The following is a 12873-nucleotide window of genomic DNA, read 5'->3' on the forward strand; positions in this document are numbered from 1 at the left end:
TGCTCACCCCTGTGCCTGCTCCACGGGATGGGCGTTCTTGTCATCCGCGTCCCCTGTGCTCCCAGGGCCAGCACAGTGCCTGGCACCCAGTGGGCTCTCAGTAAGTAGTCGCTGAGTGAATGGAGGAGACGGGTTGGGTGACACCCCGCGGGGGGTCGTGTGGGTCAAATGCAATGGTGGCTGTTCCATCCACTGGGTTGTCTTCACTGGTCACTGGTGGACTGTCCGTGGGACCCTTATCACCCCACTTGGGTTGATCTTGGCAGATGGAAGGGACCCAGGACAGCTTTACCACTGGATGAAATCCCATTATTGACCCCACAGAATCGAGTCTGACCCTTGCTAATTGTGTGTCACTGAACAAGTTATACCATCTCTCTGGCCTCGGTCTCCTCATCTGTATAATGGAGAGGACAAGGGTACCTGCTGCGTGTTGGGGGGATTCAGTGAGGACATGCATGTAATGTGCTCAGGACAGTAGCTGGCCTGTAAGGGTCAGCGATCATCAGCTTTATCGTTACACCTGATGGTTCTGGATGAAGCTTTATAACGGAGGTAGAAATGCTGGAGCTGGGGCCAAATTTGGTTCCATGGCTTTAGCCCACAGCCAGGCGGGCTGCTCCAGGGAGGGCTATGGTCTCAGCTGTCAGGAGGAAGAGGCTGGCTCAGGAACAGAACTTATGTTCAGGTCCTGTTCAGTCACCTTCTTAAGGTTCTTTGGGGAAAGTCTCATCATCTTTCTGAGTCTCAATTTCCCCACCTGTAAAAATGGGGCAATTACAGTCCTCAGTCTCCCAGCGTTGGTGAGACTTACATGAGACCCCGGGTGCCAATGCTTATTTATTTATTTGGTTTCTTATTAATATGCCATTCAGTCTAAAAAATGTATCTGAAGCACTTATCAAAATACTTGAAGATAAGATAAAAAGGGATCGGGCCAAGAAGAATAAGTTTAAAAAACACAGGCAGCTGTGTGTGAAGGTGTCCTGGAAAACTTGGCCTGTGAGGCACTGACTTGCTCTGGGCCAACCACCGCGTGTCTGTGAGCCTCCTAGCAGCCCGAGCGATGAGGGAGACACACTCGGTTCCATGATTCTTGGCGGCAAGCCAGGCTGGGGCCTTATCAAACGGCCTCACCCTGAAGACCCCACTGATTAAGAGGGGGATCCCAGGCACTGGTGAGTCTGTCCTCTGAAGCGCACAGCTGGCCAGGTGTAACTAGATCCTGAAAGCCAACCTGACCAGGGAGCCAAGGGGCAGCTGGGTCAGTGTGACCTCAGCAGGGCCGTAGGGGCCCCTTTGCTCTAAGCAGGGCGTTCACTTGCCTCCCTGAGTTTCACTTACCTTCCTAGGGCCTTTGTTCACTGCTGCCAGGGAATTTAGTCTGAGTGGCAGCCCCGGCCTTGCCCTTCACAGCTCACGGCCAGTCCAGCAAGGGCTGGGATGGGGTGCCCCACAGAGACATGCCCCAAGTGGGGAAAAATAATCCGCCAGAAGAATCAGGGCTGCCTTGCCAGGTCCTAAAAGCCCTCGGGTGGGTCACTCTGGAGGCTTCTGCAGTGTCACCTTGTGCTTAGTCCCTACCCCAGCAAGAGCTCCTATCCGCCCGCCTCCATTGGGCCTCAGCCCTTTGCCCCTCCACTCGCCCTGCTGGCCGGGCCTGCCTGGTCTCGCTTTGCCAGAGCAGGGCTGGAACCCATGGTGGGGAGAGGAACCTGGAAGACCCACTTCAAAATGTTGCCAAGGAGCAGCCCTCCCTCCTGCCTCCCAGTGGAGACCTGTCCCCCCTTTTCCCCGGGGGCAGCTGACATTTAGCAGAGGTCAGGCCCTCACCCCCGACTGTCCTGCCTCCTATAGTCAGCTGTGCCGGCCCCCCAGTGGCAGGCTCCAGGGGGTCAGCATTTAAGCTGGAGGAGGGGGGACATCTGGGTCCTGAGAGCACAAGTACCGCCCTGGCCAGCGGGATCGGCGACTCGACTGCTCCTCACTAGCGTACTCAGGACTCCTCACCAAGGTGAGGCCGGGGAGGGCGGGCCTCCTCCACAGAATGAAAGGGTTGGTGGAGATGGTCCTTAAAGTTTTGTTCTGGGTCCAGCATTTCATGATTTTGCGCCTTATGACCATGTAGCTTAGAGAAAATTTATGTTGGAGTCTTCCAGCCTCGAGCTTTGAAAGAAGCGAAAGTTTATTGAGCACCTGCTGCACAGCAGGAACTCTGTGCCCATTTCACAGATGTAGAAACTGAGGTTCAGAATGGTGAGGAGCCTTGCTTAAGTTAGGATATGGAGGGGAGGGTATGGCAAGAAGGCACCCAAATGACCCAGAGGAAGAACCAGAGATGTAAGGGGAAGCCACAGAAAGGAACATTTTAAGGGAAAGGACAGCGTCCCCTACACAGGGATCTATGGAAGCGGACATGAAAACACCAGGTGCCAAAGGCCGGTTTCTGTCCCAGCCCCTCCTGTGACTCTGTAGGTCATCCCAACCAAGTATGATAATAATTATAAAAAACTGAGAACAGAAAAATTGCATATAAGACTGGTGATACACGTCAAACACATGAACTGTTTATGGCTGGATGTCAATCTACTGCCTGGCATGGGGTAATGAAGGGGAACTTTTACTTAATTTTGTCCTTTAAATATGTTAGAATTAAAAGTGTTCCCTTGAGACCTGGGAATTTTTTCAGTGAAAAAGGTTTGTCAATATAGCCACAAAAAAGATAGATAAAGAGACAGAGAGGTGGACAGATAGAACGAGAAAGCACCCTGGGTGGTGCAGGGAAGGGGCCCCACCTCCGCAGCCTGCGACACACCCTCCCCCTCCCTTGGGGCCTGGAAGCCCCCAGGGGCAGGTTCTGCATTGCAGGGTTGCGCTTTTCCCAGGATGCATTTTGTTCCTGGAGCAAAGCCTAGCAATGCAGCTGGTACAGTCAGGGTGGGGCGGGCCAGGTGCTGGAGCAGGTTGCCAGGGGGACGTGTGGTGACCTGGTGGTCTTGGAGGGGACAGGTTGTGGGAGTGGAGGGGTCCTGAGCCTGGTGGGGTTTCCTTGATGCTGGGGCTTTCAGGGGTCCTTGGTGCAGTAAGTTGGACTCACAGGCTTGACTTCTAGAGGAGTCGCCTGGAGGTGACTTCCTGCAGGGTCACCGGGCGCTGGTCAGGACATGCACAAACACGGTGGCAACAAAGCCCTCCCCGTTCCCTCCCTTAGGAGAAGAGCCTCAGGCTCCCCTTGCCCGGGTCTGCAGACCCCTGACCCATCTGCTGTCTCCCTGTTTCCTGCAGGATGAAGATGAGACGCTACAAGCTCTTTCTCATGTTCTGTATGGCCGGCCTGTGCCTCATCTCCTTCCTGCACTTCTTTAAGACCCTGTCCTATGTCACCTTCCCCCGAGAACTGGCCTCCCTCAGCCCTAACCTGGTGTCCAGCTTCTTCTGGAACAATGCCCCGGTCACGCCCCAGGCCAGCCCCGAGCCAGGCAGCCCTGACCTGCTGCGTAACCCGCTCTATTCCCACTCGCCCCTGCTCCAGCCGCTGTCGCCAAGCAAGGCCACGGAGGAAATCCACCGGATGGACTTTGTGCTTCCCGAGGACACCACCGAGTACTTCCTCCGCACCAAAGCCGGGGGCGTCTGCTTCAAGCCAGGTACCAAGATGCTGGAGAAGCCGCCATCAGGGCGGCCAGAGGAGAAGGCAGAGGCGGGCGAAGGCGCGTCGGCGCGGGGCCCGGGCCGGCAGCTGCTGAGCACCCGGGAGCGGCCGGGGGGGCGCGGCGCGCGGCGCAAGTGGGTGGAGTGCGTGTGCCTCCCGGGCTGGCACGGGCCGAGCTGCGGCGTGCCCACCGTGGTGCAGTACTCCAACCTGCCCACCAAGGAGCGCCTGGTGCCCCGGGAGGTGCCGCGGCGGGTCATCAACGCCATCAACATCAACCATGAGTTCGACCTGCTGGACGTGCGCTTCCACGAGCTGGGCGACGTGGTGGACGCCTTCGTGGTGTGCGAGTCCAACTTCACGGCCTACGGGGAGCCGCGGCCGCTCAAGTTCCGCGAGATGCTGACCAACGGCACCTTCGAGTACATCCGGCACAAGGTGCTCTACGTCTTCCTGGACCACTTCCCGCTGGGCGGGCGGCAGGACGGCTGGATCGCCGACGACTACCTGCGCACCTTCCTGACGCAGGACGGCGTGTCGCGGCTGCGCAACCTGCGGCCCGACGACGTCTTCATCATCGACGACGCCGACGAGATCCCCGCTCGCGACGGCGTGCTCTTCCTCAAGCTCTACGACGGCTGGACGGAGCCCTTCGCCTTCCACATGCGCAAGTCACTGTACGGCTTCTTCTGGAAGCAGCCGGGCACCCTGGAGGTGGTGTCGGGCTGCACGGTGGGCATGCTGCAGACGGTATACGGGCTGGACGGCATCCGCCTGCGCCGCCGCCAGTACTACACCATGCCCAACTTCCGCCAGTACGAGAACCACACGGGCCACATCCTGGTGCAGTGGTCGCTGGGCAGCCCCCTGCACTTCGCCGGCTGGCACTGCTCCTGGTGCTTCACGCCCGAGGGCATCTACTTCAAGCTGGTGTCCGCCCAGAACGGCGACTTCCCCCGCTGGGGTGACTACGAGGACAAGCGGGACCTCAATTACATCCGGAGCTTGATCCGCACAGGGGGCTGGTTCGACGGCACGCAGCAGGAGTACCCGCCGGCCGACCCCGGCGAACACATGTATGCCCCTAAGTACCTGCTCAAGAACTACGACCAGTTCCGCTACCTGCTGGACAACCCCTACCAGGAGCCCAAGAGCACAGCAGACGGTGGGCGGTGGAGCAAGGGTCCGGAGGGAAGGCCACCTGCCAGGAGCAAATTGGACGTGGTTGAAGGCTAAGGCTGCATGATCTTATAGGGCCAGTGGCCGGGGTAGGGGGGTGGGCAGCTGCCCCCCTGTTACCTTCCTGTCTCCTTCCGCCGTCTGGGTGGCTCTTAAGAGAACCAGGAGTGGGTAGGTGGGGGAGTCTTTCCTACTCAAGCCCTTGTGAATCCAGGGTCAGGCCTGTGAGCTCAGAAAACATCCTTCCTTGTCAGGAGAGGAGAGCAGGCCCTTTCACCCCTCCAAGAGTGCTGCAGCCAGGAGGTGCCAACGGAGAGTGCACGGTGGTTACTGGGGAGCAGGGGAGGGTGGGGAAGGGAGCCTGCAGGAACTCCCTAGGGCAGCCAAGTGGGAGCTACGGTCCCCTCCGGGGAGAAGCCCACCATTCGGCCTCCTGGGGCTTTGGACCTGCAGTGGGAAAGGGGGATGCCGGGAGATCCCAGGGCTCTGTAAATAGATGCATTTGGGCCCAGGAGGAAGAAGGGACACCAAGGTGGGAGGGGATGAAAAGTGGCAGCTGGAAGGAAGCCCCGATGGATGCTTTGTAGTGTCCTCAGGAGTGCTGGACCAGAGCGAGCAGGGACCTCCACCCGCCTGCCCCACAGGACACACTGCACAGATGGCCCTGTGCCCCCAGCCCCTCCGGACCTGACACAGGTGTGGGGCCTGGGGAAGCCTGGGAAGTCTTCCTTTTGGTTCCAAACCTGGCCTTGACATTCCTTCTTACTTTTGATATCGCTGTCTTGTGGGCTGCCCACCCAGTGCTTGCAAGACCAGGAGTCCAGTTCTCAGGGTGGGACGGGACCGTCAGCCAGCCTAGTAAGTCAGACCTGGGGGAGGGGCCTCCTCCTCCCCATCACCCCTTCCCACTGGATCCCACGGCCCCAGCTCTCCACCGTCTCAGGTGGAGTCACCCATGTGCCCCTCCTTGGGGCTGGCTAGGGACCAGGAAGGGGCCATGAGGCTGCCCTGGGCCCAAGAGGGACATTAAGGCCAGTTGTATGTCATCTCATTCCTTAGTTGCCTCGTGGGGGAGGGGATGTATTTGTTAGAGTAGATTCTAAGCTGCTATAATTAAGAGACCCCCAAATACAGTGGTTTAAGCAGACAGAAGCTGGTTTCTAACTTAACTCTCTAGAGGGAGGTTGTCTGGATCTGGTAGGGCAGCTCTGCTTTCCTTCCTCACACTTTCCAATTCTGGGTAGAGTGGTTGCTCGAGCTCCCACCATCACATGTGCATCCATGTCTGAGGGAAGCAGAAAAAGGCATGGAAGTGTACACCCTTCCTGTTAAGAACATGAGCCAGAGATGGCACAGTCACTTCCGATGGCGTCTCACTGGCCAGGACTTAGTCACATGGCCACAAGTAGCTGCAAGGGAAGCGGGAAAAGTAGTTTTCAGCTGGGCTGCCCTGTTCATTTATTAAAGGAAGGAGGAGGAGAGGATGGATATGGGCACAAGGAGCATCTCTGGCACAAGGGGAGGAGGGAAGAGGGTAGAAATGACTGCTGCAGCTGTAGATCCTGCTCGCATGTTCAGGGCTCCTGAAACCTGCCCCTGCCCCCCTCACTGCCAGCCCAGGGTCGGGGTGCAGTGAGAGCCTGCCGCTGTGGGCTGGGAGAGACGCCCCCTCCCCGAGGCCCCCTCAGATGTTTACCCAGTGATGCCGGGTCGCAGAGCCTGCCTGTGGAACCATACGTGTTTGTGCGTGTGTGTGTGTGTGTGTGTGTGTGTATTTATGGGCATGGGTGCATGCTTGCTGTATACTTGTACGTGACTGTGTCGGTGCGTCCCTGTACATATATGCTTGTGTGTGGATGTGGAAGCAGGGCCCGGGCCGCCCTTTCCGAGACCTGGAGCCTGTGGCCACACCTCCTGCAACTTCCCAAAATGACTGAGGCAGAAAGCAAGCTGGGGAGTCCGGAAAGCCAGGCTAAAGGGGATGTTGGGTCTGTCTGTCTGTCTGTCTTTCAGTCCAAGGAATGAGAATCCTCCCGACCAGAGTTCTGTAGGGCTGAGAGCCCACCACGACCCCCCGGCCCCTTCCCTCCACCCCAGCCCCTCCAGCCTCCAGCCGGGACTTTCTTGGGGTGTCTTATTGGGGGTTTCCTGATGGGCCGGGAGAGGAGGGCGTCTCCTTTGCCACAGCTCTGCCTGGGGAGGTGCCTAGTGTGGGTGTGGCTCGGGGAGCTGGCCGTGGAGCAGCCTCAGGCGGGCGGGCGTGAAGCAGGCGTGGGGGTCTCTGTTGCCGCCACTGTCCCTCCCGTCGAGGGGGTGTCCCGAGGGAACCCTTCCCTTGGAGGTAGAGCAGCCCCCTTCTCTCTGGCCCCTCTTGGGGCTAAGGGGCTCAAGAGGTCAGGGTGTCCCTGTGGCTCTGGGTCACCCAGGCCAGGGTGACCTGGCCTCACCTCCCAGCCACCTCTGCTCCCCGCCGGGCGGGCAGTCCCTGGGGGCTTCTGACTCGTGCCTGAGCCCCAGCCCAGGGCCCCCCTCCTTGACAGCTTCCTCGCCCCACGCCCCTGGCATCCTCTGCTGCTGCAGGGATGCCTCCTCCAGGCTGTCAGGGGTCCCTGGCCTCCAGTTCACCAGCTCAGGGGCAGGGGAAGGCAGAGGGGAGGAGCTCAGACCTGCCAGGCCCCACCTTCCCTCTCAGACCCAGGAGGGCCGGGCACATTCACGGTCACTGCCAAGTGGAGGCCTGGCCATGGAGTGGAGTGCACGGCTGCCAGCGGGCTGTGGGGGCCAAGGCATGCGGTTGAAGAGTTTCACTTATAGGCACGTCAGACACTGGGAATTTCGGGGGCAGGGGAGCCCTGGGCCACTCCCCCAGTATGAAGGGAAACCAAGCTGTGAACGTGAGCACCCTGCACTGCTGGCCCTGGCGCCGCAGCCAGCTTTCTTCCTCTGGGAACCACCCGCCCTGTGGCCTCCAGACCCAAGGAGGCCCAGCACACCTCGGATCATGTTGGTTCCCATGGGCAGGCGTGGAAGAGCTTTGGGGACAAAGGTGACAGACAGGGTGGGGAGACGGGACTTGCCCAAGCAGCGGGCAGAGTCCTGGGAAATGTGTAATTTAAGGACACCAATAATAATAATAGTATTATTTTTTTTGTAAGGGAAAATCAATATGTACATTCTGAAATCATTTTCTCTGTAAATGGTTGGATTTCATTTCACCCTTAAAGGGATGCTTAAAGGAGAAGATAATATTAATAATAAAAACAGCTACAAAGTCTGAAGTGTGTGCTTGAGTGGCCGGTTTGGGGGTGCTCTGGGGCAGGGAGGGGTGCGAGTGGGTAGCTCTGGTCTTGCTGGGTCGGTGGGGTGTGAGCCTGCCTGAGGACTGCACAGCGGTGAGGGAGGGGGCCGTTCTGAGCATCTTCATTTAGAGATGCAGTTACCCCCTCCCCTTGCCCCGACCAAGGGAGCATCTGTCCCTCTCACCGGTGGCAACGGGTCTGGAAAGGGAGGGCGCTGACAGTCCTTCACAGAAGGACCTGGCCTGGCAATACCCACCCTCCTGAGGTGGGTGGGGACCCCTCTGGGGATCTAGATGAAGACTTTGGTGCCTCTAGTGAGAGTGGAGCGATTCTCCCACAATTGTGCTCTCAGTGGTCTTCCTCCCTACGCCTGTCAGGGGTCCTAAGGCCACACAGCCACTTGGTGGCAGACCAGGGCCAGATCTGAATTCCCAGGACTAGTCCTGTCACCAACCCTCCAGGGCAGGTAAGGGCAGCAGCCTCCAGGATGGGTCATCTCGCCTATGGAGCTAATCTGGACTTGTGCTGTGATGGTGTCTGAGAGTGAATCCTCACCATCATAAATATTTACAGACATTATTTATTAAATGCCTATTTCGTGCCAAACTCTGGGCTAAGAGTGTTCCCTCCCCATCATTCCCATTTTACAGATGTGGAAAGTGAGGCTTGGACACATTAAATAGGCAGTGAATGGCAGGCAGAGTTTGCCTAAACCCAGAAGCTGAGCTCTTAACTGCCAAACTGCACTGCCTCTATCAGCATCCACTCGGGGAGGAGGAGGAAGGGGGAGAAGAGGCGAGGAAGCGGATGAGGAGGAGAGGATGGTGGCAATGCCTGTGTCAATGTTCAGACATCATCCAGGCTCCTAACTGAGCCAGGCACAGTCCTGGGTCACCGGACACTGCGAGCGAGGACAGTCCCTGTTCTCAGAAGGACCACAGTCAGTGGGGGAACACAGACAGGTAAGCACAACCTCAGGACGGTGAGGTGAGGCTGGCGCAGAGTCCTCAGAGCCCAGGAACCGGCATGGTGCTCTGTCCATGAGCATCAGGTACAACACTCCCCCTCAGCTGGCTGTCCAGGAGGGTGTGGGGTGCTGACGGGCTCCATGACCTTGGGAAGGACGCATATTCCCTTCCAGACTCTTCTCTCTGTAAAAATGGCCCATAGAAAGCTTTACTGCACATAGAGGGTAAAATGAAATAAAGGGAAATGCATGGCAACCTGTTAAGCTCCATCAGGATGGAAGAGACAAGAGCAAAAGTGATGACTAGAGTCAACACCAATCATTAACCACCGCCCTGCCCAGTTTGCTTTGCAAGTTGGAGCTTCAGCTGTGTGCAGATAAAACCCCCAAATCCCGAAGGCCCTTCATCCTGGAGCCCATTGGAAGTCCCCACCCATGTGCCCCAAATCATGAAACATCCACAAATCTCTGGTTAAAGCTCAAAGGAGTGAAAGGCCCGGCCCAGGGCCAGCCTTCTGGCCAGCATCCTTGGCCCCTCACCTGCTGTTCTAGTGAATTTCCAGAGACTCCATTATTGCAGGAAACTAACTCTTTCAAATTCATATAGTCTTTTAATAGTTTTTTTTTTCTCACTCTATTGCTTATTTATTGCTGTAACACAAACCACCCTGAAATTTAGTAGATAAAACAACAATGTATCTGCTCAGTTTTACCATCAGGCTGGGTTCAGCTGAACAGTTCTTCTGCCCAGCAGCGGGCGGGCAGCTGCTACAGGGATGCACCCACCTGCTCAGACCTGACCTACATTGTTGGTGACAAAGGAAGGGATAACGCACAAAAGAATGAGCCTGTCGGCCAGTCAGCCATCACACACACAGACAGGACTCCCCCAACCTCACAGACCCACTGGGAAGACGCTCTGAGAAGGACCCCACATCACCCATGAGGTCTACTGCCAAAAAAGGCATTGCCTGACGATGATCCCAAGGAAGCATCACACAAACCCACATTAAGGAACAATCTACAAAAAAACCGGCCCTTCATGTATATACCCCCCTTATTGCCTGCAACCCTGTCCTGCAGTATTTGCGAGAAAAGCCCAACCCTGTATTAGTATCACAGACAATCTTTATATATATATATATATATATATATATATATATATATATATATAAATAAATTTATTTGTTTATTTATTTATTTTTGGCTGCACGCAGGCTTTCTCTAGTTGCGGCAAGTGGGGGCTACTCTTTGTTGTGGTGCGCGGGCTTCTCATTGCGGTGGCTTCTCTTGGTGTGGAGCACGGGCTCTTGGCGTGTGGGCTTCAGTAGTTGTGGCACACGGGCTCAGTAGTTGTGGCTCGTGGGCTCTAGAGCGCAGGCTCAGCAGTTCACAGACCATCTTTGAAGCACCTATCCTAGACTACTGAAAGGTTCCAGAGACAAAACATCAACAGTGACACAGATCATTACCAGTGTGGCCTCGACATGTGGCCTGGTTGTCCCCATCATCCCAACTGGTCAAGGCCAGAGAACTTCCCAGTCAAGTCCAATCTAAAGATCAATCCAGTCTCATGAGCTGAACTGCTTTAGCCACTAAGCTGTGGGGTGATTTGTTGCACAGCTAGTTGTGGCCCTACATAACTGATACAGTTTGCTTTCAGTTAATGACAGAAAAGCCGACCCAAACTAGAAAAGCAGAGAAGGAATTTATTGGCTTGCTGGGGGTAAAGTTCAGTAATGGCAAAGGCTTTGGATCCAGCTTGAGGCAGAGCTCAGTGTCACATTGTCATCCAACTCTCTCTGTGGCTCAGCTCAGTTCCACATCCCAACCTGTGCTGTCCTTATTCTTAGATGGGTTTACCCCTCATGCCTGCAAAATGGCTGTAGCAGCTCCAGGTCTCACACCATCTCATCTTGTGTACTCAGCACAGAAGAAGTAGAGCTCCTCCCCCTAAAAGTCCTGTGCCTGGATCTCACTGACTTGGATGTGGTCATGTGATCATGCCTTGAGCACTGAGGCTGGAGGGGGGTTGGAATATACTGATCGCCTTATTGAAAAGGAGGGGGGATGGTCCCCCCAAAGTGGGGGCAAAGATGTCACCATTGGTACAACCTCAACTGCCTCCGTTAGGCCTTTTACCAGCCCTTGGTAAACTCCCTCTCCTGGATCATCTGTGAAATGAGGCTCTTCATAGGACAGACTTCCGGAGTGGTTGTGAAGGTGCTCAGAGCTTGGGACAAAGCCCGGAGCACTGTGAGAGTGTCGTAAGTGTGAGCTATCATCATCATGACTGTGTTCTCCCGCTCCATTTCCTCACGTGGTGCATCTGACACACGGATCACACAGCCTGTCTCAACACCCCTTCCCTCAGCCTCTGTAACTTCCTCTTCCTCCTCCCTGACATTCCTCCTTGGTTGCCCTTCTGGGCTCCTTTTACGCCATGCACCCCTTCAACAAGGGGGCTCCCCATGGCTTAGTCCTGGGCCCACTGCTCTGCTTACAGTATATGACTCTAGTCAAGGTGGTGTCGGCTCACTCTCTCCAGGGAGTCCTCTCTCCTGAGCATCTGGTCTATGGATCCCACTGTTAGATGAGTCCGCAAGGTGTCAAGGTCACCTCCAACACCAAGGAGCCACATGGAACTCAGCTTCCCCACAGGCTCTTCCCCCTGTTCTGTACTTTCCATCCCATTGATGACCCTTCATCTTCCCAATCACGACAGCTGGAAATCTGAGAGCCATTCTTGAATTCTCCCTAATAGTAGCTACCATTTATTGAGTACCTGCTGTATACCGGGGACTGTGTTATGATCTAACCATCCAGGGTCCAAATCCCAGACTCCCACTTGCTAATCACATGACCCTAGATGTGTTCATCTCAGCATTTGTAAAGTAGAGATGACTGGGCTTCCCTGGAGGCGCAGTGGTTAAGAATCTGCCTGCCAATGCAGGAGACACGGGTTCGAGCCCTGGTCCGGGAAGATCCCACATGCCGCCAAGCAACTAAGCCCGTGCACCACAACTACTGAGCTTGCGCTCTAGAGCCCGCGAGCCACAGCTACTGAAGCCTGCGCACCTAGAGACCGGGCTCTGCAACAAGAGAAGCCACCGCAATGAGAAGCCTGCGCACCACAACGAAGAGTAGCACCCGCTCGCTGCAACTAGAGAAAGCCGCGCACAGCAACAAAAGACCCAATGCGGCCAAAAATAAATAAATAAATAAATAAATAAATAAATAAATTTATTTAAAAAAAAAAAGTAGAGATGACTACTCAAAGCGTTGGTTGTCATGGGTATTAAATGATGCCTGTGAAGCAGCTGGCACAGAGCTGGGCACCCAGTAGGCACTCAGGCAGTGCTACCTGCCGTGGACATCTGCACCTGCTCTTTCCCACATCTCTTCCTCAGAGAATTTTTTTTTTTTGAATTTTTGAGTTTTATTTAATTTATTCTTTTATACAGCAGGTTCTTATTAGTCATCAATTTTATGCACATCAGTGTATACATGTCAATCCCAATCGCCCAATTCATCACACCACCATCCCCACCCCTTCGCAGCTTTCCCCCTTTGGTGTCCATACGTTTGTTCTCTACATCTGTGTCTCAACTTCTGCCCTGCAAACCGGCTCATCTGTACCATTTTTCTAGGTTCCACATACATGCGTAATATACGATATTTGTTTTTCTCCTTCTGACTTACTTCACTCTGTATGACAGTCTCTAGATCCACCCATGTCTCAACAAATGACCCAATTTCGTTCCTTTTTATGGCTG

At 55.4% G+C, this 12873-nt stretch overlaps 1 protein-coding gene across 2 annotated transcripts in view; it reads left to right on the forward strand.

Annotated features, from left to right (window-relative positions):
- MGAT3 (beta-1,4-mannosyl-glycoprotein 4-beta-N-acetylglucosaminyltransferase) overlaps nucleotides 1–8084 on the forward strand; it is a 30819-nt gene extending 22735 nt beyond the window's left edge. For both annotated transcript variants that reach the window (XM_036867527.1, XM_036867528.1), the window contains exon 2: nucleotides 3286–8084. In XM_036867527.1, coding sequence (XP_036723422.1) covers nucleotides 3287–4888 — 1602 coding nt within the window. In that variant the 5' untranslated portion in view covers nucleotide 3286 and the 3' untranslated portion in view covers nucleotides 4889–8084. The remainder of the gene's footprint in view (nucleotides 1–3285) is intronic.
- The last annotated feature ends 4789 nt before the right edge of the window (nucleotides 8085–12873 follow it).

This window comes from Balaenoptera musculus, chromosome 10, assembly GCF_009873245.2.
Source record: "Balaenoptera musculus isolate JJ_BM4_2016_0621 chromosome 10, mBalMus1.pri.v3, whole genome shotgun sequence".
NCBI classification, from domain to species: Eukaryota; Metazoa; Chordata; class Mammalia; order Artiodactyla; family Balaenopteridae; genus Balaenoptera; species Balaenoptera musculus.